The sequence below is a fragment of the Macaca thibetana genome, chromosome 8 (assembly GCF_024542745.1).
Source record: "Macaca thibetana thibetana isolate TM-01 chromosome 8, ASM2454274v1, whole genome shotgun sequence".
Taxonomy (NCBI): Eukaryota; Metazoa; Chordata; class Mammalia; order Primates; family Cercopithecidae; genus Macaca; species Macaca thibetana.
This window is the reverse complement of record NC_065585.1, coordinates 32,885,812-32,907,498: the sequence shown is the minus strand read 5'-3', so window position 1 is coordinate 32,907,498 and position 21,687 is coordinate 32,885,812. Positions and strand designations below refer to the sequence as shown.

Here is a 21,687-nt window from a genome sequence, read left to right as displayed (position 1 = left end):
GAAGTTTAAAGTGCTAAAATTAATGTTGTGTTTTCTACCAATGTTCATTTCCAGTGCCTTCTAATTGCTTCTGTATTTTATACTTGTTTTTATATTTAGCCAACTATAGTTTATAGGATAAAGAAAACCATTAAATGTCACCCCTATTAATTACACAGTTACTGTGCATAATCAGTCTTTAATTAATATTACCTATGCAGTGAGGTGACGAACCACTCCAAGTGCCATCTGCTTGACATATTCTGGTGCTTGATCCCACTAATATGAAAGGAGAATTGCAGCTGAATGAAACTTCTGACTGGTATATAAAACTTTTGCCTTCTCTTTTTCCTTGGGCAGGTATACCAGGGTCACCACAAAACTTTGCTGGAAATGAAAAGAAAGATGCTTATATCAAAGATTTAGTATTCAGCAGAGTACATAGTTTGGAAAAATGGTGACAATTAATTTGCATATTGAACTAAAGAGATACATTATTCATGATAAAGCTATCCCAATGAAAAATTTTATTTTTTAGCTTATGTGTAGATAAACAAATACTGAATTGAAAACTCAGTATGATATTTAAAAATCAGTTTGATTCAGATGTTTTCCACTTAGTAAGCTACCTTAATAAAGACAGAATTTTTGTACTTTTGTTGTTTTGTATTGACCAAAATCGAACCACACATTTGGACTTGTTGGCTGCCGAGTTGGAATATACGCTTGAAAAAGTAGGTGACTCATAGGTATCCCTGTCAAAAAGAACCAACCCATAATGCTCCAGACTGCACGCTACAGACTGCAGTGCCCTTTTACAAGTACATAAAAAGCTCTGGTAATTTGTTTTATTGTACTCTGAATACTCTGAACACTCGAAGCACATATCCCAGAATCTTATTGCCTTCCTCTTCAAAATATTGTTGGTATTTTTTAGCATTTTTTTAAAAGAAAACAAGGCCATCAGAATCTAAATCTATGCCAAACTATGGAATGTCAATGTTCTACAACAAGCACTGAAAAGACCAACTTGATAGACTTTCTAAAAATTTTGATTAGATTATTCCATTCAATATACATTTATCAATTACTAAAGAAAAACATTATTCTAGGTGGTTTGGGGCACTTGAATATGTCAGTAAACAAATACTGTAGGAAATCTGCTTTTGTAGGGTTTATGCATTTGTGAGGGAAGCAAACAAACAAACATAATTAGCAAGTTTTAAGGAAAGGTAGTATGTGAAAAAGTGGTAAGTACTATGGGAAAAAAAATCATTCAGATGAAAGAGATCAAGAATGTATGTACATGTAGTGGTGTGTGTTAGGAGGTGGGGGAAGATCTTAAATAAAGTGACGAAGGTGTCTCTCACTAAGAAAAGATTTAGGGAAACAAAATACTTAGCCATGCTGAAGTCCTAAGGGACGGCATTCTAGATAGAGTAAACAGCACTGCCAAAGTCCTCTGCTGGGGCATGGCTAGCTTTTTAGAGGAATATAAGGAGGCCTGTGTGGCTAGAGCAGAGTGAGCATGCAGAAGTGTAATGGAGAATGAGAGCAAATGGTTTCAAATGTATCAGACAACCCAGGCAAATGCACCTTTATCAAATGCTTTCAAGGTTTTTATTGTGGCAAAAATAATACATAACATATAAGTTATAAATTTAACCATTTTCAAATGTACTCGATTTTCAAATGTTCAGATTAAGCACCTGAAAGCTTGTGTCCCTCTGAAGAAAACAAACGGCAACAACCAAATGCTTTTAAGTATAAATGTTGCCTTAAGAGGATTATAGGTTGGGTGCCCATAAAATGCATCATCCAAATCGAGAAACTTTTGAGAGTGAAAGGGAATTCTAAACGTACAAGAGATCGGCCACGACAATGAGAATAAACTTGGCATGCCCGAGCCATCTAGAACACATGTATACCTTAATTATAGACTACCATAATCTTGGCCTTAAGGTCCAAATAAAACCTTCCCTGAAATTCAAGACTATAGAATAAACTTGGATTTTTAAACCTCCTTTTAGTAGCATTTAAGAGACTACTAGGAGTCTTTTTTAAAACAATTACTTTTTTAAATTACTTTTTTAAAACAATTAAAATGAAAAGTAATCATTAACAACTATTTATGACAAGCCCACAGCCAATATCATACTGAATGGGCAAAAACTGGAAGCATTCCCTTTGAAAACCGGCACAAGACAAGGATGCCCTCTCTCGCCACTCCTATTCAACACAGTATTGGAAGTTCTGTCCAGGGCAATAAGGCTAGAGAAATAAATAAGGGTATTCAAATAGGAAGACAGGAAGTCAAATTGTCTCCATTTGCAGATGACATGATTGTATATTTATAAAACCCCACCATCTCAGCCCAAAATTTCCTTAAGCTGATAAGCAACTTCAGCAAAGTCTCAGGATACAAAATCAATGTGTAAGAATCACAAGCATTCCTATACACCAATGACAGACAAACAGAGAGTGAAATAATGAGTGACCTCCCATTCACAGTTGCTACAAAGAGAATAAAATACCTAAGAATAGAACTTACAAGGGATGTGAAGGACCTCTTCAAGGAGAACTGAAAACCACTGCTTAAGGAAATCACAGAGGACACAAATAAATGGAAAAACATTTCATGCTCAGGGATAAGAAGAATCGATATTGTAAAAATGGCCATACTGCCCAGTGTAATTTATAGATTCAATGCTATCCCCATCAAGCTACCACTGACTTTCTTCACAGAATTGGAAAAACTAGTTTAAACTTCATACGAAATTTAAAAAGAGCCTGCATAGTCAAGAGAATCCAAAGCAAAAAGAACAAAGCTGGAGGCATCACGTTACCTCACTTCAAACTATACTACAAGGCTACAGTAACCAAAACAGCATGGTACTGGTACCAAAACAGATATATAGACCAATGCCACAGAACAGAGGCCTCAGAAATAACACCACACATCTACAACCATCTTATCTTTGACAAAACTGACAAAAACAAGCAGTAGGGAAAGGATTCCCTATTTAACAAATGGTGTAGGGAAAACTGGTGAGCCATATGCAGGAAACTGAAACTGGACCCCTTCCTTAAGCCTTATACAAAAATTAATTTGAGATATATTAAAGACTTAAATGTAAGACCTAAAACCATAAAAATCCTACAAGAAAACCTAGGCAATATGATTCAGGACAGAGGCATGGTGCAAAGACTTCATGTCTAAAACACCAAAAGCAATGGAAACAAAAGCCAAATTTGACAAATGGAATCTAATTAAACTACAGAGCTTCTGAACAACAAAAGAAACTGTCATCAGAGTGAACAGACAATGTAGAGAATGGGAGAAAATGTTTGCAATCTATTCGTATGACAAAGGGTTAATATCCAGAATCTACAAAGAACTTAAACAAATTAACAAGAAAAAAAAAACCCTTAAAAAAGTAAACAAAGGATATGAACAGCTACTTTTCAAAATAAGACATTTATGCAGCCAACAAACATACAGAAAAAAGCTCATTATCACCGGTCATTAGAGAAATGCAAATCAAAACCACAATGAGATATCATGTCACACCAGTTAGAATGTCGATCATTAAAAAGTCAGGAAACGACAGATGCTGGAGAGGATGTGGAGAAACAGGAATGCTTTTACACTGTTGGTGGGCATGTAAATTCGTTCAACCACTGTGGAAGACAGTGTGGTGATTCCTCAAGCATCTAGAACTAGAAATACCATTTGACGGCTGGGTGCGGTGGCTCACACCTGTAATCCCAGCACTTTGGGAGGACGAGGTGGGCAGATCACAAGGTCAGGAGATTGAGACCATCCTGGCTAACACAGTGAAACCCTATCTCTACTAAAAATACAAAAATTTTAGCCTGGCATGGTGGTGGGTGCCTGTAATCCCAGCTACTTGGCAGGCTGAGTCAGGAGAATGGCCTGAACCTGGGAGGCAGAGCTTGAAGTGAGCCGAGATCGTGCCACTGTACTCCAGCCTGGGGTACAGAGTGAGACTCCATCTCAAAAAAAAGACTTGACTTAGCAATCCCATTACTGGGTATATAGCCAAACATTATAAAGCATTCTACTATAAAGACACAGGCACACGTATGTTTATTATGGCACTATTTACAACAGCAAAGACTTGGAACCAACCCAGATGTCTATCAGTGATAGACTGGATAAAGAAAATGTGGCAAATATACACCATGGAATACTATGCAGTCATAAAAAAGGATGCATTCATGTCCTTTGCAGGGACATGGATAAAGTTGGAAACCATCATTCTCAGCAAATTAACACAAGAACACAAAACCAAACAATGCATGTTCTCATTCATAAGTGGGAGTTGAAGAATGAGAACACATAGACCCAGGGAAGTAAACATCACACACCGGGGCCTGTTGGAGGTTCAGGGTCTGGGAAGGCACAGCATTAGGAGAAATACCTAATGTATGTGATGGGTTGATGGGTGCAGCAAACCGCCATGGCACATGTATACCTAGGTAACAAAACTGCACGTTCTGCACATGTAACCCAGAACTTAAAGTATAAAAAAAAGAAAAAAATCTTTGTAGGCACCACACAGAAAGCATCCCTTTTCTTAGGCCCAGGATAGCATAGTTTCTCTCATCCTGAATTCTAGGTTTCTCATTTATATACATTTATTGGTAATTTACATTCATGTGTGTGCATGTGTGTATTTGTGTGTATGGCATATATGTATGTGTGTATATATATATATAGGCACTATTATTTTTATTTTATTGCTAAAAAGAATGCTGATAACAATATTCTTGAACATATCTCCTCATGCACATGTATGAACATTCCAGTAGGGCATACATTTAAAAACAAAATTTCTTGGCAATAGACTCTGCAAGTCTTTAACTTTACTAAATAATAGCAACTAGTTTTGCAAATGGCTGTGTCAATTTACACACCCATCATGAGTCTATAGAGGTTTATGAATTGTTCCATATCCTCACTAATATTTGATATTGTGTAATTTTTTTTCAGTCTCCTGAGAGGAAATAGCTGTCCAGGTATTTTGACCATTTTTGTTGTATTGCCTTGATATACATTCTAAATATTGTCATTGTTTTCACACATATTGATTACATTGTACAAGTCTGTGATTGGTCTCTGATAATGAGAAATTTTCATATTTTAACATACCTGATTTTTTTCACTTTTTCATTTGTGGGTTATACCATTTGCATCTTGCTTAAGAAATTCCTTCTAAACCTGAGGTCATTTAGACAGATTCTAAATGTTTAAAACTTTTGTATTTAAATCTCTGATAAATCTGGCACTGATTTATTTGTTGTGGGTGTGTGTATGTGTGTGAACTAATTGCCTTACAGAATTAATTAAAATGTCTATTCTTTCCCTACTGACTTGTTCTATAATATATCACATATGTATAAATGGTTCTGTGTTCTCTACTCTATAACATTGTTTTACTTTCTATACCCACATCAATACCATACTGTTTTAATTACTATAGCAATATAGTTTTTATATCTGCCAAGGACTATGCTATATTCCAGGGCCACAGCAGCGAATAAAACAACAACAACAAAAAAATTCTCTGCTTTCAGGGAGTATAAATTTGAGTAGAGGACATAGTTCAAATAAACAAGGTAAATAAAATGTATAGTATGTCTTAAGAAAAAATAAGAAGTGAAAGGGGAGTGTTAAGGAGGATAAATAAAGCCTGGAAGGTAAGTGTTATATGTCAGTGATGAAATTCACATAAGGGCACCAGAGAAGGCAATACTGAAAAGAGAAATTTTTAGTAAAAAGCTGAAGGAATAAAAGGAAATTTTCAGGTAAAGTGAATAGTGAACATAAAAGCCCTCTTGTAAAAGCATAGCTGAGGGCTCAAAGAAAAGTAAGAAGGCCTGGGTTTCTGGATCAGAGTGGATGAGGGGGTGAGTAGTAAGATATGATGAAATCAAAGGAATACAAGAAAAAAGTCCTATGAGCATATAGGGGATTTAGTTTCCAATTTGAATGAGGTGAGAAAACCCTGGAGGGTCCTAAGCAACTTAGACGGTTAGCTCTGCATAATGTCAAAGCCATGAGACAGGTAGAATCTTCCTCTATCCTGTGCTGGGAAGGAAAAAAGGACCAGGAACAGGATAATACTAGACAACTCTCTGAATGACTATACTGTCCAGATAATGTTCTACAATCATTTATGTAAAACTGCAAGAGGAGTTTGTTTTGTTTTGTATTCTTCCAAATTAATCTTGAAGTAACACTTGCTAGGTATATAGTATACAGCAACCTCTGTTAAAAAAAAAAAAAAAAGAAAAAGGCAAACAAACAAACAAAACCCCTTTTATCTCTATGTTTACCCTGGTAATTTTAGATGTATAATCCCAATCATTATCAGACAAATGCCATCATAAGAACTTTATTTGAACAAATATGTAGAAGTGACATGGATTTATTGCCAAAAAAGATTTGGGAACAAATTTCAGGGTATTCGGCTAAGACAAAAAGGACGTAAATAAAAATAATTTTCAAGCAGTAGAATAAATTTTAGGCTGTCTCTAATTTGAGAAATAATTTTGAAAAATAAGAGAAGTCTATAAACAAAACCTTTTAGTGTAAAATTTTGAATCAGAGAAGGAGAAACAATGGTTTAATTACATGAAAAGTAGCTACATTGGTAGTAAATAGTGATTTTTCTTTGAACCCTGATTAGGCATTGAAGGAAGCTTAACAATCTCATATTTGCGCTAGAAAAATTTGAAAAATTTAAGTAACAGTTGTCACTTGAAATCGTACTTACGTAAGCACTGCGGTACTTCACCACTCCAGGTACCGTTCCCTACACAGGTCAAAACAGCAGGGAAGGAGAGCTCATAGCCTGGAGAACAGATGTAGCTAATACTAAAGCCCCAGTCGAAATTTGTTCCTTCCAGCCTTCCATTAGAGATCTGGGGAGGAGTTGGGCACGTAACAGCTGCAATTACATTAAAAGTAATTAGACACAGCTGTTGAAATATCCTGAGTGTTAAAGATATAAATAAATATCATTAGAAGAAGCATATGTGCTAATTTAACCTTTGTGAGGACAATACGTTGTGACATGTTTTATTCTCCCAGTAGTATTCCTGAGACATCCCTGGAATTAATCCCTGTAGGATGTAACTTTTTCTGGGCAACATAATGGCTATCGGTTGTCGGAGATTCTTACAAAATAGCAAGCTGTTTGACATCTCAGAGAAGGCAAACAGAGACTGACCTTCAATCTAGTATACTGTAAGTGATAAATTATTGGTTTTATATAAAATTATTTTCCAATGACCTTTAGACAGACAAGACTTGGGTTATTTGGCTATATATAGTATCATCATCTTAACCATGGAATTTGAAGTAGTTCTGTGACATTTTTGAAAATGCAGGTCGTATATCTTATTATAATATTCCAAGTTACTTCCCTTAATCACTTAGATTCATATGTTACAACTTATTATTATAGGGATTATAAACGCATTTTTAATTTTTTTAAAAATGTATTTTGTTTAAATCGTTTTAAGTTATCTTTAAGCAAAGACAGGTTGGATAAGATAGAGATGCAAGGATAAGGAAGGGTATCAACTTCAAAATCTAAATATTAGGAATGACTGTATTATGAGGACTAAAAACATATATGAATAACTTTTTACAGTTGAGTAATATCTAATTCATATCAGTATGAATTAATAAGTGTATAGAATAACATCTAAAATATAAAATGTCTGTTCATATATTTTCATATACTGTGTATTTATGGTAATCTGATACAGAAACTTAATAATCAATGAGGAAAGACAAACACATTGAAATTATTAATTTTGTTAGATTATAGGTCAGTAAGATATTAAACTATTAATTCACAAACATTTAAATAGAAATCTAAATGAAAAATCTTAATTATTAAAAATCCAATTATCATAAAACAATAAGTTGTCTGACATTGCATGTACAGTATTCTATAAGTAATCATAAAAATTGGCCAAAATATTTATAAAAATATTTCCAGTGGGAAAACAAGCAGCATAACGTAGCAAATTTATGCTTGTATTGACTAACAGATTAATTCTAGATTGTATTATATGAAAAAACAAGTTTTCCCATTATTTAAGAAAAAGTACAGTTCTATAATTCAGGCTGGCTGTTCTCGAATTATGGAAAGTATTTTTCCCCATCCTTGAATAACTTGACCCAAGTGGATCAGCAAATTACAGTTACAATTCATCAAGGTTATATTCTTTTGAAAATATTCATCAATTAATATAAATAACAGTGGTGAATATGGACATAATATTTTACTTCTTTTGGTCATTAAAGCTTATTGTCATTACTCACAATAAGATATAATGTTTTAGTCAAAATATTTTAAATTCTATATATTAAAATAACGTTTTTAAAAAACAGTCATTTTTAGTACTAGAAAAATAAATGCAACCTTGAACTAAAAAAAATTAAGTATACTTTAAATTTGTATATAAAAATAGGAAAATATGTACTGGTTACCATTTTTAAATGTTGAAGAAATCATTATCATACCTCTGCAAGTTGGCATTACGCCACTCCATGTGCCATTAATTGTACAAGTCCTGATTCTGGAGCCATTCAATTCCATCGTGTAGCCTGGCTGGCACATGTAAGAAACATTTTGTCCAACCACATAATCATCTCCATATCTCAGTCCATTGGCTGGTATACCTGGGTCTCCACAACTGATTACTGTCAGTATTGGATTAGAAGAGCAGATGGTTAATGTGGCATGTATTTAATGGAAAGGAGTAGTAAGCATATGGCATACTTAATATATAAGCAGGAAAATTAGTTATCATGCTCATTTTAAATCGTAAAACATCAGCATATTTAAACCACATACTGGCAACTCCTGATTATGATCAGGTATGCTTATTACAGATTCTACACCTATGGTTCAGAAACTGTCATTTAGCCCCTGAAAAGGCTAGGTTAATATGTCATTATGTTGTAGTGAATTTGATGCAGTAACCTCTTTTAACCTTCACTATAAGACCACACAGAAAATAATCTGCAGAATCAGATTTCTAACATAATACATGAAATCCATATTCCTATATATGGCTACTGAAATATCTAATTTATCAGGCATGCTGGATGGAGAGCATATTTTCTGCAGTGTCACTCAGAAAGACAACCCCCAGGAAATTGCAACCTTCACTCTGGAATGTGCTTGTTATAAGAAATGCAGATGTATGAGGGACCATGCCATCCAAGTCCTTGACCAATATGTGATGGTGCTTCCAGGCCCAAATAGGGACTGTCACTGCTCTGTTCTGCCCCAAGACTCCATTAATATATCCAACTCTGACCATCCCACGTTTGCATTCAATCCCTAAAAGGAGGTAGGACAACAGTGCAATGTGAACTTCTCTTTACTGGTGATACAATGGATGAGCTGGGTGGGGGTGTCACATTTTCCAGAGCAGGGATGGAAATGGGGAGGCCATGCAGGGCCAGGGGCACCAGGTTGTTGGAAGTAAAAGGTCTAGACCCATCCCAAGGACACAAGAAAGAAGGCAACAAGGCAGACTGCACATGAACAGAAGCTCCAAGCCCTCAGCATATGCTCCACTGTTCCAGTGGACTTCAATTACAAAACGTTGATTTGAAGATAAAATTATTAAGAATTTTGAGATGGTTATCACAGAGCATTAAACTATAAGCAGAAGACTCTTCTGAGCATGAGGTTCCATGAATCGCGCTGGTCTCATGCCCGTGAGTGTGAGTACATATATAATATTATCATTTCTTTATAATGCCACCCAAAATGTTTCAGAAAGACTTGAGACAGTTTAGAAACACAAATAACCATTTTATTAAAAATGTGTTTTGTTTAAATACAAACATAAGATTCAAACATAACAAAGATTATATATGTCACACAAGTGCTAACTGTTTTGAGGCACAGGATTTAAGCATAATTTGGGCAGCAAATTGGCTAAAAACTTTCTGGCAGCTAAGAAAACACGAAGTACAAGTTACACTTTATTTTCTGGAGATAAAAAACTGTAGTATACTTACATGCCTTTTAGTCTGCTAAATCTTTTGGTTCATAAAAGGGTAATTTCTCCAGGTAAATCTGGGTTATTTCTCTCTCTCTCTCTCTCTCTCTCTCTCTCACTCTCGCTCTCTCTCTCTCTGTCTACTCCTTTTTCTCTCTTTTTAAAATTCACTTTTCCCAATATTTTGGAGATCCAGGATTAAAGACTAAGAATGAATTAAGGCATGGAAAACCTTAATAACGCCTTAGTTACATAGTATTTATTATGTTACCATTAAGAGTTATTAATGTCAAGATTCCTTTTATATTCTATTCTGTTGATTCTGAGAAGTTTTAAGATTATGAAAATGGCATTTAAATTAAAGAACATCGTTCAGAGCATTCAACTTCATAACTTTTGGAGCCCTTAAGATAGTCTGATGAAATTAAACTCTTTGAGTGTTTCTTTCATCAAATAGAGAAACAATATAATCAAACTCAATCATAATAGAGTTTTATATTCAGGACTGCTTTCTTTGCTATAATTATTGGGGAGTAAAAAGATTTTTTTTTTAATGATACAACTGAGATGGACAGAAAATCAAATAATCCTACTCATTTACTAACAATATATTATCTCTTTTTACAGTTTATAAATTTACAACAATGTAAAAATAAGTATAAGCCTTCAATATATTATATTATTTTATATTTATAACCAAGATTTTTAATTAGGAAGAGGAAATTAAAGAGAGCACCTATAAAGTGTTGTTGTTTTCTGGGCAGTGCTTTCCAGATTGCATTAGAATCTTGGCAAGGAGAAACAGCCAGCCTGGTCATAGGGCGCATGAGCTGAGATGCAGCCACCAAAAGAGAGGACAGACCGTTTATTTTACAGATGCACGAAGAAAGAGTTCTGCACATCATGGCAGCACCATTAATGAAATGCCTGACAACAAAAGCTTTAGAAGGGTTTGTTTGGTGACTTTCTATTGAAGCAAAGGCTAGTCAAAGGGGCAGTTTCCAAGAGCAACAGTCTTTGTAAACAGCACCTGCTCTGCAAGTCAATTCATTCACTACCAGCTTGTTTTCAGCAACAACCAAAAAAAGGCTTTTGGTTTTTTCAGGAAAAAACCTTAGAATAGTAACTCTTTAGGCCTTCACTCTAAAATTCAGAGATATCGTCGCATGACAACAAATTCAGAGATACCATTGCATGATAAGAAGATCATCGACCTTCCTAAACACACATCTCTCTCACACAAACACGCCAATAAACTCCATAAAGGCAGATATTTTGACTCTTGTATGCTGTTTTCTTAAGAGTCTCATCTAGTGTGTGATTCATCATAAGAGATTAAATATCTGTTTGAAGGATAAATAAATGAATGAGTATGTAAAGGAATCGTTAAGTTGTCAGCTCAAATTCTCAAAAACACATAAATTATTTGAAAGGTCTGAATTTGTTTTGTGGGAGGTTTCTCTTTGGCCTATATGTAATTGATGCCCATCTGGCATCATTTATGATAAATCCAAGTAAATAACCTCTATGCTACAAATAAAACATAATTGTGGTAATTCTAGTTAATCTATGCCGCTTTAAAAGTACTTTCTCTTTTAACTTCCTATACAAGCATTATAAATGTGCATTTTAAAATCAAATGAAATCACATTACTTTTTTCACAGAATTCAGTTTTTCATTCAATATCTAATGGATACTTTTGCATGTAACTATTAATATACATAGACAAGCATACTGTTTTAATGGCATATTAATCCCATGCAATATAATTTATGCAACCAAATCCCTATGGACTGGAGTTTGAGTTATTCCATTGTTTTTCTATTACAGACAATGGAGCAATGAACATGCTTGCTTGAGCATCATTACACATGTATGTGCTCTGCCAGATTTCTAGCTTCAAGACCAGAACAGTGTTCTACTGTAGCAAAATGAAGTTCCAGAAAGATGGCTAAACCATTCCTCTCATAATGCTTTTGATTTTACATAATCTCCATATTCAAAAGTTGGTTTCTTCTTTGGATCTCAAAAGGTGGGGTTTCTCTACCTTAAGCTTGAACCTATTGACAATTTCAGTCAAATAATTCTTGGTTGTGAGGGGCTGCTCTGTGCATTGTAGAATGTTCTGCGATATATCTCTGGCATCTACCTGCTAGATACAAAAGCACCCCCTCCCCCTGCACTGTGACCATCAAAAAGTATCTTCAAACATTTCCGAATGTTCCCTGGGAAGCAAAATCCTCTCCAGTTGAGAACCGCTGTACTGAGGAATAGCTCACACTCCTTGAAGAGATTTGGATTATTTTTTATCTTCACTTCACTCAGTTTTATGCTGGAATATCCCCAGCCCTCTCTTGTGTAAGACTAACCCCATCTTCCTGACCTGTCCTCTATTGGAAAAACATCTTTGAGAATTTTCAGATTTGTGACAAAAATTCACTCAGGGGCATTTCTATAGTGGTTATTTGAAAAAAGAAGACTTAGATTCATTTATCACCTGGACCTGATTAAATATGGTGTCTTTAGCCCAAAGGAACAAGACTTCCCAGATGCAGGGTGCTGGGCATCGGTAATTTTGGAAGCAGAAGTCCAGTCAGTTTCTAAAAATATCATCCAAGAAAATGAATAAGAGCATGTCTTTTTAGACCAGAAAGCTAATTCTTACTCTACTTGGCAAGCCCTGCCCCAGCACTGTTTGTGTCTCTTTCCCAAAACACCATATGCACTCTGTATATGATGGGCTTTAGGTAACAGAGGTGGTACTGCCTGTTAGACATTGAAAGTTAAGGATCCTCTTATAATTAATATCCCAAAGCATTTTGTACTGACAAAAAAAAATGTATTTTTGAAAGAGTAATTACATGTACTTACTATATCTTCTGTGTCTGAACATCATAGAAAATAACTTCACTACATTTTTAATTAAGGTATTGATTTGAGCTATCTGGTATTATGGCATATATGTTTTCCTTCTAGTTTGGTTTAGTTCTGTGCATGTTTCTTCACATTTATAATTCCTCTGTCAAAGTGTGCATAACATTTGAATGCATGATCTTGATTTCAAGATACAATATTTTACCCACCCAGGAGGCAACTAGTTATTCTGAGGAAACTTCTCCTTCCACCACTGGTAGTGGGCTTAATGAGGGCATGTCTGGAATTACAAACAACGAGTGTTGAGAAAAGGGAAAAGATTTTGCTTGTGAGGCATACTTTTAGAGATAGATTAATTAGACTTGCAATTTCCCAACTCACGTATAGTCTGAAGCCAGTTGAATAACAGCAGGTAGAATTTAGATGAGTAAAAGTTTATGCTTTTAACAACAACATCTCTACTATGGCCAAGCATAGGGGATTGGAGACTTTATCATTATTATTAAATCATATATATTCCAAAAATGTTTATAAAATCATTGAAATGAACAAGGAAAATCACAGCTGACACATTACCACATTTAAGTGAACTCGAATTTCTAAAAAACAGAGGGGTGTGTGTGTGTGTGTGTGTGTGTGTGTGTGTGTTACTGCTGGACAGTCAAGCAAATGAAAAGGTACAGTTACAAATAACTCCAGTGGGAAATTCTCAAAGGTCAAAAATGCTTGGAATGCCAACGTTACCTCACTGGTCTGTGAAATATTTACGGAACAGATACCTTACCAACTGAACTCTGTCTTCTCAGTTCCTGGCAAAGTGACCAATGATAGTAAGTTTTGTTTAAATTATTTTTTATTAACTGAATCTATAAAAAATCCAATTCCATTATATACTAACAATTATCTTTCTACTTTATTTTTAAAGGTATTTTAGAAAAGCAATTGCTCTAATATAAGTTAAAGATTTTTGAAAAGCTAAAAATTGGATTATTCCTCTGATTTTTCATTACTCAGGAGGAACTAATTGCCCAAGGATAACTAGCCAAGGTAAAAACAATCAAAAACCTCTTAAAGTGACCAAAATCTTATGATCAAAAAGTAAAAAGAAATCCAAATAAAATTGAAGTCTTTATATTTTGTTTTCACCACATAGTTTAACTATATTTTAAAGGCATTATTAATTTTCTCAAGGGCCTCTATTTATTCTTTCATGCTCAAATCACCCTACATTGAAACATTTATCATATAATCAGTCTTGCTGATTTTCTCTCTTTGAACCGATATTGTCATAAAGCTAGTAGATCCTCTTTGTCAGTGATTATGTATGAGATTCAACAAGCACTCTTGCTCACTTGCTTTGACTCATCACATTAAAATATCTCATCTCTTGTGAGATCTGCAGACTTGTTTATTGACTTACATTACATTTGCTTTGTATATCTGACAAAAATATCATTGATAATAAAGAAGAAACTGTAATGTTAAACTGGAAGTATTGTTTAACAAAAACAAATTTTATAAATGATCGTTTCATTAAGAAATGATGTAATTTTGCAAAATCCAAATTGGTGAATGCAGAGAAAACAGAAATTAGAAATTTTTTAGAGAAATTGGTCATAAATTAATGAGACATTTTCATATGCCTTATTACCAATGTTCTATTTATTACAGTATGTCATATACATTTGACCATTGTAGTAAAGACAGAGAATAAAGTAAGAAAACTAAATGGAGAAAAATACAGAAGAAGAGATAAAAGTATACTCAAGAACATGGATTCTTGAGTGAAACAGACTTGGGTTTAAATCTTAGATTCTACAGTTACTAGCTGTGTTCCCATGGAAAAGAAAGTTGTTTCCTCTCTAAGGAACCATTTATTTGAATGTGAAATAAAAAGGTAATAGTATATATCTCATAGATTTGTTGTAATAATGCAGATAATTATGTAAATCAGCACAAATATGAACAAATGGTAAGCACTCATAACAGATATTATTATTTATGAGAAGAAATAAAACAATTAGCATAAAAGGAATAAAGGCTTTGCTTCTTTAGTGCTATGGTTTTAATGTGTCCTCAAAATTCATGTGCTAATTTAACCCCCAATTCAATAGTATTAAAAGGTAGGGACTTTAGGAAGTTATTAAGTCATGAGGGCCCTCTCCTCACGAATAAGGTTAGTGCCTTCTGAAAGTGTGGGAGGGCGTTATTAATAGCTAGGCCCCTTTGTGCTCTTTTACCTTCTGCCAGTCAGGGCATAACATGCACCCCTTTTATCATGTGAGGACATGGCAACAAGGTGCCATCTTAGAAGCAACAAGTAGCCCTCACCAGACACAGGATCTGCTGGCACCTTGATCTTGGACTTCTCAGCCTCCAGAATTTTAAGAAATAAATGTTTGTTCTTTAATATTTAACCCCTCTCAGGAATTTTATTATAGCAGCACAAATAGACTAAGACATTCAGGTTTTCTAAAAATTGCTATTAAGATGTTGGTTTGAAAAGTTCAGCTACTTTAAAGTTTTTGCATACCTCATTAATTTAATTCAAATTCATATAGTAACTGGGATACCTCATATAATTTATTTCAAATTCATATAGTAACTGGCATATAGTAACCATAAAATTTATAAAGTCCTGGCATATAGCAACCATAAAAATTGTGTCTACAAAGGCAATTATAACAAATCAAAATTTATTAAAAACATATTTACACTTGAAATTAGCCTTCTAGTGGGTATAGAGAATAATTAACATGAATGGAAAATTTCATCTATATATGTGAAATATGGATGAAATTATTGTTTAGTGTTGAGCTCTGCCAGTAGTTACGAAATGCTTTAAATGCTTTAATGCCTGAGTTTCTTGATCTAGGCAATGTGAGTCTAGGACAATCCCCAAAATAATATGATTCTACCAATCATATATTTAAATTTACTTTCATTGCAAATTAATGAGAAGGAATCTGAGGCACTGGTTCTAATTTAATTTGATCACCACATATAAACACTATCACTATGCTAGATTCTTTAATTATAGAAGTTTAGGCTGTTTTAATTTCTACTAAAACCTCTCTCTTTGCTTCACATATAAAGACAGATGGCTCAGTAGGAACCTTGTAATACCTTTGTTGTTGTTGCTACTGTCTATGTGTCTGTCATCAAAAAGATTCTGGTTCTCAGAGTTATAGATGAAGAACACCCATGTCATCCCATAGCACAGCTGTGGGCTTAATTCAAACCTGACTTAAGCCTGGAGTCCCTACACCCAATAAAGTAACAACTGCCCTGTGGGAGACCCCCAACATTTAAAATAGTGATTTGGAACTCTCTGGAGGAAGATACTTGTAAATATGGACAGAGTAGAGAAGATGGTCCTTCTTCCTGAAGTGTATCTTATAACTCCACCCCCCCAACAACAACAACAACAATAAACACGAGGATACAGGGAGAAGAAACAAAAATTGACATAAAGATCCACAACTGGACTCATTGAAAATACAAAATTTTCTAAAATAGTTATTCAACAGAAAGATAAAAGAACATGAATTGGATTTCACATCTCTACAATACGGGTTTTAAATTAACATATTCTGTCTGATATGTAGTACTTAAAAAATCTTTGTGGCCTTAATAGATACCAGGCCTCAAATTACAGCTATATGAGGGGAAAACACTGAATGTACAACGTGTCTTCTGTACTTTAGAGGAGTTACCAAACATAAAACAGAAGGCAAACATGTACGTCTCACCTTAAACATTGAAACTATTGCTTTGCTTAAATTCCTCATGGTCAGAGTGCCCATTGGCCTAAAGCATCTGATATGGACATTTTGAACCAATTAGTAATAAATTAATATTAATTATCTGGCATTTACAATTAGCTTGGCAAAATGGAGCCGCTTAGACCTGTCCTTCTGATTATAATAGTTAATACAGCCCAACTTAGATTAAAACAAGGTCTACAGTAATTAAGAACCATCAAATAACACCTACTGAAGGAAACAACTATTGTTCCTACTGCCATCACTTTAAATAGTCCAATTTGTTCACTGTTTAAATCTGATAAAAATAAATGGCATGGGAAAGTGGATTACCACAGCCTAAATACCCTGATGCCCCTGATTAAGACTTGCATATCAATATTACTGAAGTTGCTGGTTCCTATCAATAACTGGAAAATATTTTGCTATTATAGGTTTAGTGAATACGTTCTATTCAGTGCTTATTTCAACAGCTTCCCAAGCATAGTTTGTTTTCACTTTTGAAGAGATACAATATACATGGGTATCTCAACAGCCCTTGTGTGACATTGCACACAAACTTTGCATGCAAGATATTAACTACACCTGATTTTCTCCAGGAATGCATATATGCGATTACTTTGAGGGCAACAGATTCATTTGACCCCTTCATCCAGAAAATGCAAACCAAAAGAAGCCCAGAAAAAAAGGAAGATCATCTCACCACACACCATACAAGGCCCTGCCTTCTCAGTTAATTTTCTGGTAATTATTTGGTCAGCAAAAGCATATATACTCTGTCCAAATTGCAATACAAAAGGCCCTCCCACTAGTATCCCCAAGTTTCCTTTGCTGCAGAGGCTTCAGTAACCTCCTCTCATGATACTTAGAATCTGTGAACACACAGTCTAAACAATTTTTCTTTTGAGACAGGATCTCACTCTGTCACCCAGGCTGGAGTGCAGTGGCACTTTCAGAGTTCACTGCATCCTTGACTTTCTGGGCTCAGGTGATCCTCTCATCTCAGCCTCCTGAGTATCAGGGACTCCAGGCATGCACCACCACACCTGACTAATTTTTGTATTTTTTTGTAGAGACAGGGTTTTTGCCATGTTTCCCAGGCTGATCTCAAACTCCTGGGCTCAAGCGATCCACTCGTCTCAGCCTCCAAAAGTGCTAGTTCTTCTTAATAAAAATAAACAACCATAATTTCCAATGGTTGTGTATTATTGTTGGTTAAATACTACTTATTCTACAAATAAGCATTAATGTGTATAATTTTAAGACTTTTAAACACATTTTTCAAAAATTTCTTCAAGTGAATAATTTTATTATAATGGATAATCTCCAAAGTGCCATCTATTTTTTTTTTTTTTTTTTTTTTTTTTTTTTTTTTTTTTTTTTTTTTTTTTTTTTGAGACAGAGTCTCGCTCTGTCGCCCAGGCTGGAGTGCAGTGGCGCAATCTCGGCTCACTGCAAGCTCCGCCTCCCGGGTTCATCCCATTCTCCTGCCTCAGCCTCCTGAGTAGCTGGGACTACAGGCGCCCGCCACCGCGCCCGGCTAATTTTTTGTATTTTTAGTAGAGACGGGGTTTCACCGTGGTCTCGATCTCCTGACCTTGTGATCCGCCCGCCTCGGCCTCCCAAAGTGCTGGGATTACAGGCGTGAGCCACCGCGCCCGGCCAAAGTGCCATCTATTTTTAACATATCAAGAGAACAAATCAGCTATTGAACAAATCAGTGCAAGAACCCATAAAGAATCAGTATGCCTTTTGAAAACCAATTTTGCTATTAATATGTGTTATATCGACAAAATAAAATTGCATCCATTCTATTTTTAATTTTAATTACAGCTGTAAATCATCATTGTTCTCAAAATTCTGTTAAATTACATTTATTAGTGCTGACTTCCTCTGACCTCTCTTTCCACTGCCAGTTAATGTAGTACCTTGATAAGCCAACTTATCCTAAAGTCATTAGTGTACACTCTAGCCACAATAACTACTATAATCCTTTAATCTGAAAGGCAGTCCAAATGTTTAAAACCTTACATGGTTTTATTAATTACAAAACATACAAAAATACTTATATACTCATAAATACTTTCAGATAACTAATGATTTTTAAATATTGAGAATATACTTACTTGTACAGTTAGGCAAAGTTCCAGACCATGTTCCATTGGCTGTGCACTGTCTAACTGAAGGTCCAGAAAGGATGTATCCCTCCATGCAGGAATAAATGACTGAACTGGGAAATGCTGTGCCATCAATTCGGAAGACTTTCCCATTGGCTGTGGTTCCTGGATTACCACACTGCACAGCTATAAAACAAAGTGTTTAAGAGTATATATAAAAATAATGCAATTAGAAATTCTTCCCAAAAAAGTTAATAACTAAACTATTATCTCAAATTATTCAAAGAAACAATAAAAACCTCTAAAATAAGCAGTAAAGTATCTAGGTAGTTGAAATTCAAGATGAATGTGTGTTAATTTTATTAGCTTAATTACTGGGATGCAAATTATAACATTTTCTTAAGATTTTTTTAGCAGTTTCAGTAAAAACTCTACGGAGTAAAATAATTATTCAAGGAGTACTGTATTGACTTCAGGTATCACAAAATCTTTTAGAGAAGGATTATAAGAATCTCTGCCTAAGGAGCAACTCATGTAAAACTGGAAGACATGTAACAATGAGTGATGAGATGCAACAGAGATTTATTACATTGATATTTCAGAAAAGACAGATACACAATTTTAATATTATAAGCATCCATGTATATTTTTGTTTATATAAGTACATAACTGTTTTGAATTAAAACGTATACATTTTATTTCTAGACCAGAGTACCAAAACCAAACTGAGTAAAAACAAAGTAATGAAATTTTAGTAATCGTTTTCATTGTTTCAATATATTATAAATAAAAGGTACAAACACAAATGTCTTTTTATGATTAACTTTTTATATATATGTTTACCTATTTGTCAACAATGATATGTTAATTTTAAACTATCTATCTTAAAAGCAACAATATATAAATGTAATGCTTAATTTTATTGTAATATCAGAAGGCATTTTAGTACCTTACAGAAGTGAACGCTTTTATGAATATGAAATACGATTATAATTTCAGAAAATGCCATCTACATTCCTTGCTGCATCTTAAATATTTCTATTTGCCTATCATTTGTATAACTGCTATGTGTGTGTGTGTGCACGCGTGTGTGTGTGTATGCATGTGTAGGCAAGAACCTTACTCATTTTACATATATACATAAAAATCAAACTCTAGATAATATTTTAAGCAGAACCTATGATAATAGCAGACATTTTTACTTCGTTGTTAAGCATAATTACTTTCTTCTAAATGCATTAGTGCCTGCCTAAAATAAAATTTTGGTCATATTTACTTGTTATATATCATGATCCATATGCAGCTTGACACAATACAAGAAGGATTTGAGATAATATCATCTTTGTTTTAAAATGTCATGTAATTTTTATTTTGAAATAGAGACCTAGGCAGGGTCAAATTTCCACACAATAAAAATCAAGAATTTCTTTAATCAGGGTGGTTTCAAGATATGGCCAAATCATACTGTTGTTTCTGTTCTCTTGACTTTAATTCCTCCACACCTAATACATAAATTTCATCTATCCAGATCTGTTTTTTTTGTTTGTTTGTTTGTTTGGTTTTTTTTGTTTGTTTTTGTTTTTGTTTTTGTTTTTGACACAGTCTCGCTCTGTGGTCCAGGCTGGAGTGCAGTGGTGCGATCTTGGCTCACTGCAACCTCCGCCTCCCAGGTTCACGCCATTCTCCTGCCTCAGCCTCCCGAGTAGCTGGGACTACAGGCGCCCGCCACCTCCCCCGACTGATTTTTTGTATTTTTAGTAGAGACGGGTTTTCACCGTGTTAGCCAGGATGATCTCGATCTCCTGACCTCGTGATCCGCCCGCCTCAGACTCCCAAAGTGCTGGGATTACAGGCGTGAGCCACCGCCCCAGGCCAGACATTTTATTTGAACTAAGCACAAGTAAAATTAACTTAAAATGAAACAAGGTAAGCGTGTCATCTATGATGAGTGAATGCTTAAAGCCCAGTGGATACAATGAAAAGAAACAACAACTACCTTGCCTCTGCAATATTGACATTTAGGAGAAAAAGGATTTATTGTTGCCTGTGAATAAACTTGCATTTACATTTAGTACTAGTCAACCAAACCATCTCTTCTCACAAGAGTCATTTTTCAGCAGTCAACAGACATAAACTAATACAAAAGAGAGTTACCATTGTTTTTTTAGATTCATTAAGCACTTAATATGTCACAGCCACAACTTTTCCAAAATTATGTACTTGTCACAAAAATGCTCTGAGTTAGTGTTAACATCACCACCATTTCTTAATAGTAAACTGAGGCACAGAAAGATTAAGTAACTTGCCCAATCTCACAAAGTTAGTTAACAGCAGATTGTTCATCTAGTACAAGTTCCTAGGAATTATGCTGATAGCATATAATAAAAGCATTGAATCATATTCAGGCTAGGAAATAAGCTGAAACATAACACATGTTTGTTAATTGAATATTTTTTGTGATGCATCTTTATAGGAAGTATATATGTTTGCTTTTCTTTTGTTGCTAGAGAGAACTCTTATTTTAAAAATCATGGTACCATTTGTTTTCTTGTATCAAAGTAATAAGTAGTCATTTCTAAAATGATAAAACAAAAAGTATAAGGAAGAAAGTAAAGATTGCTTAAAAGTCCACCACCAAAAAATAGAAACTGATATCTATATATGCATATATGTATATATGATTATGTTTTAATATGAATATAATTATTTCAATATTCTAGGCTTTGTGTTAGGTATAGAATATACAACAGTGAAATATTAATTTCACTACCCTTTATAAATTCTATTTTTCTTAAAATTACAATTAAGGTATCTTTCTATCATAAAGTTTAGTAACTGTATGATTTTCCATACAGTTCATAATTTATCTAACCAATTCCCTGTTGAAAAA

At 34.4% G+C, this 21,687-nt stretch overlaps 1 protein-coding gene across 5 annotated transcripts in view; it reads right to left on the bottom strand.

Annotated features, from left to right (window-relative positions):
- The window catches only part of CSMD3 (CUB and Sushi multiple domains 3), a 1,234,985-nt gene that overhangs the window by 33,192 nt on the left and 1,180,106 nt on the right, over positions 1–21,687 (bottom strand). For all 5 annotated transcript variants that reach the window (XM_050802135.1, XM_050802136.1, XM_050802137.1 and 2 more), the window contains 4 exons: positions 18,807–18,983; positions 8,546–8,725; positions 6,783–6,956; positions 193–366 (listed from right to left, as the gene is read on the bottom strand). In XM_050802135.1, the coding sequence (XP_050658092.1) occupies positions 193–366; positions 6,783–6,956; positions 8,546–8,725; positions 18,807–18,983 (705 nt within the window). The remainder of the gene's footprint in view (positions 1–192; positions 367–6,782; positions 6,957–8,545; positions 8,726–18,806; positions 18,984–21,687) is intronic.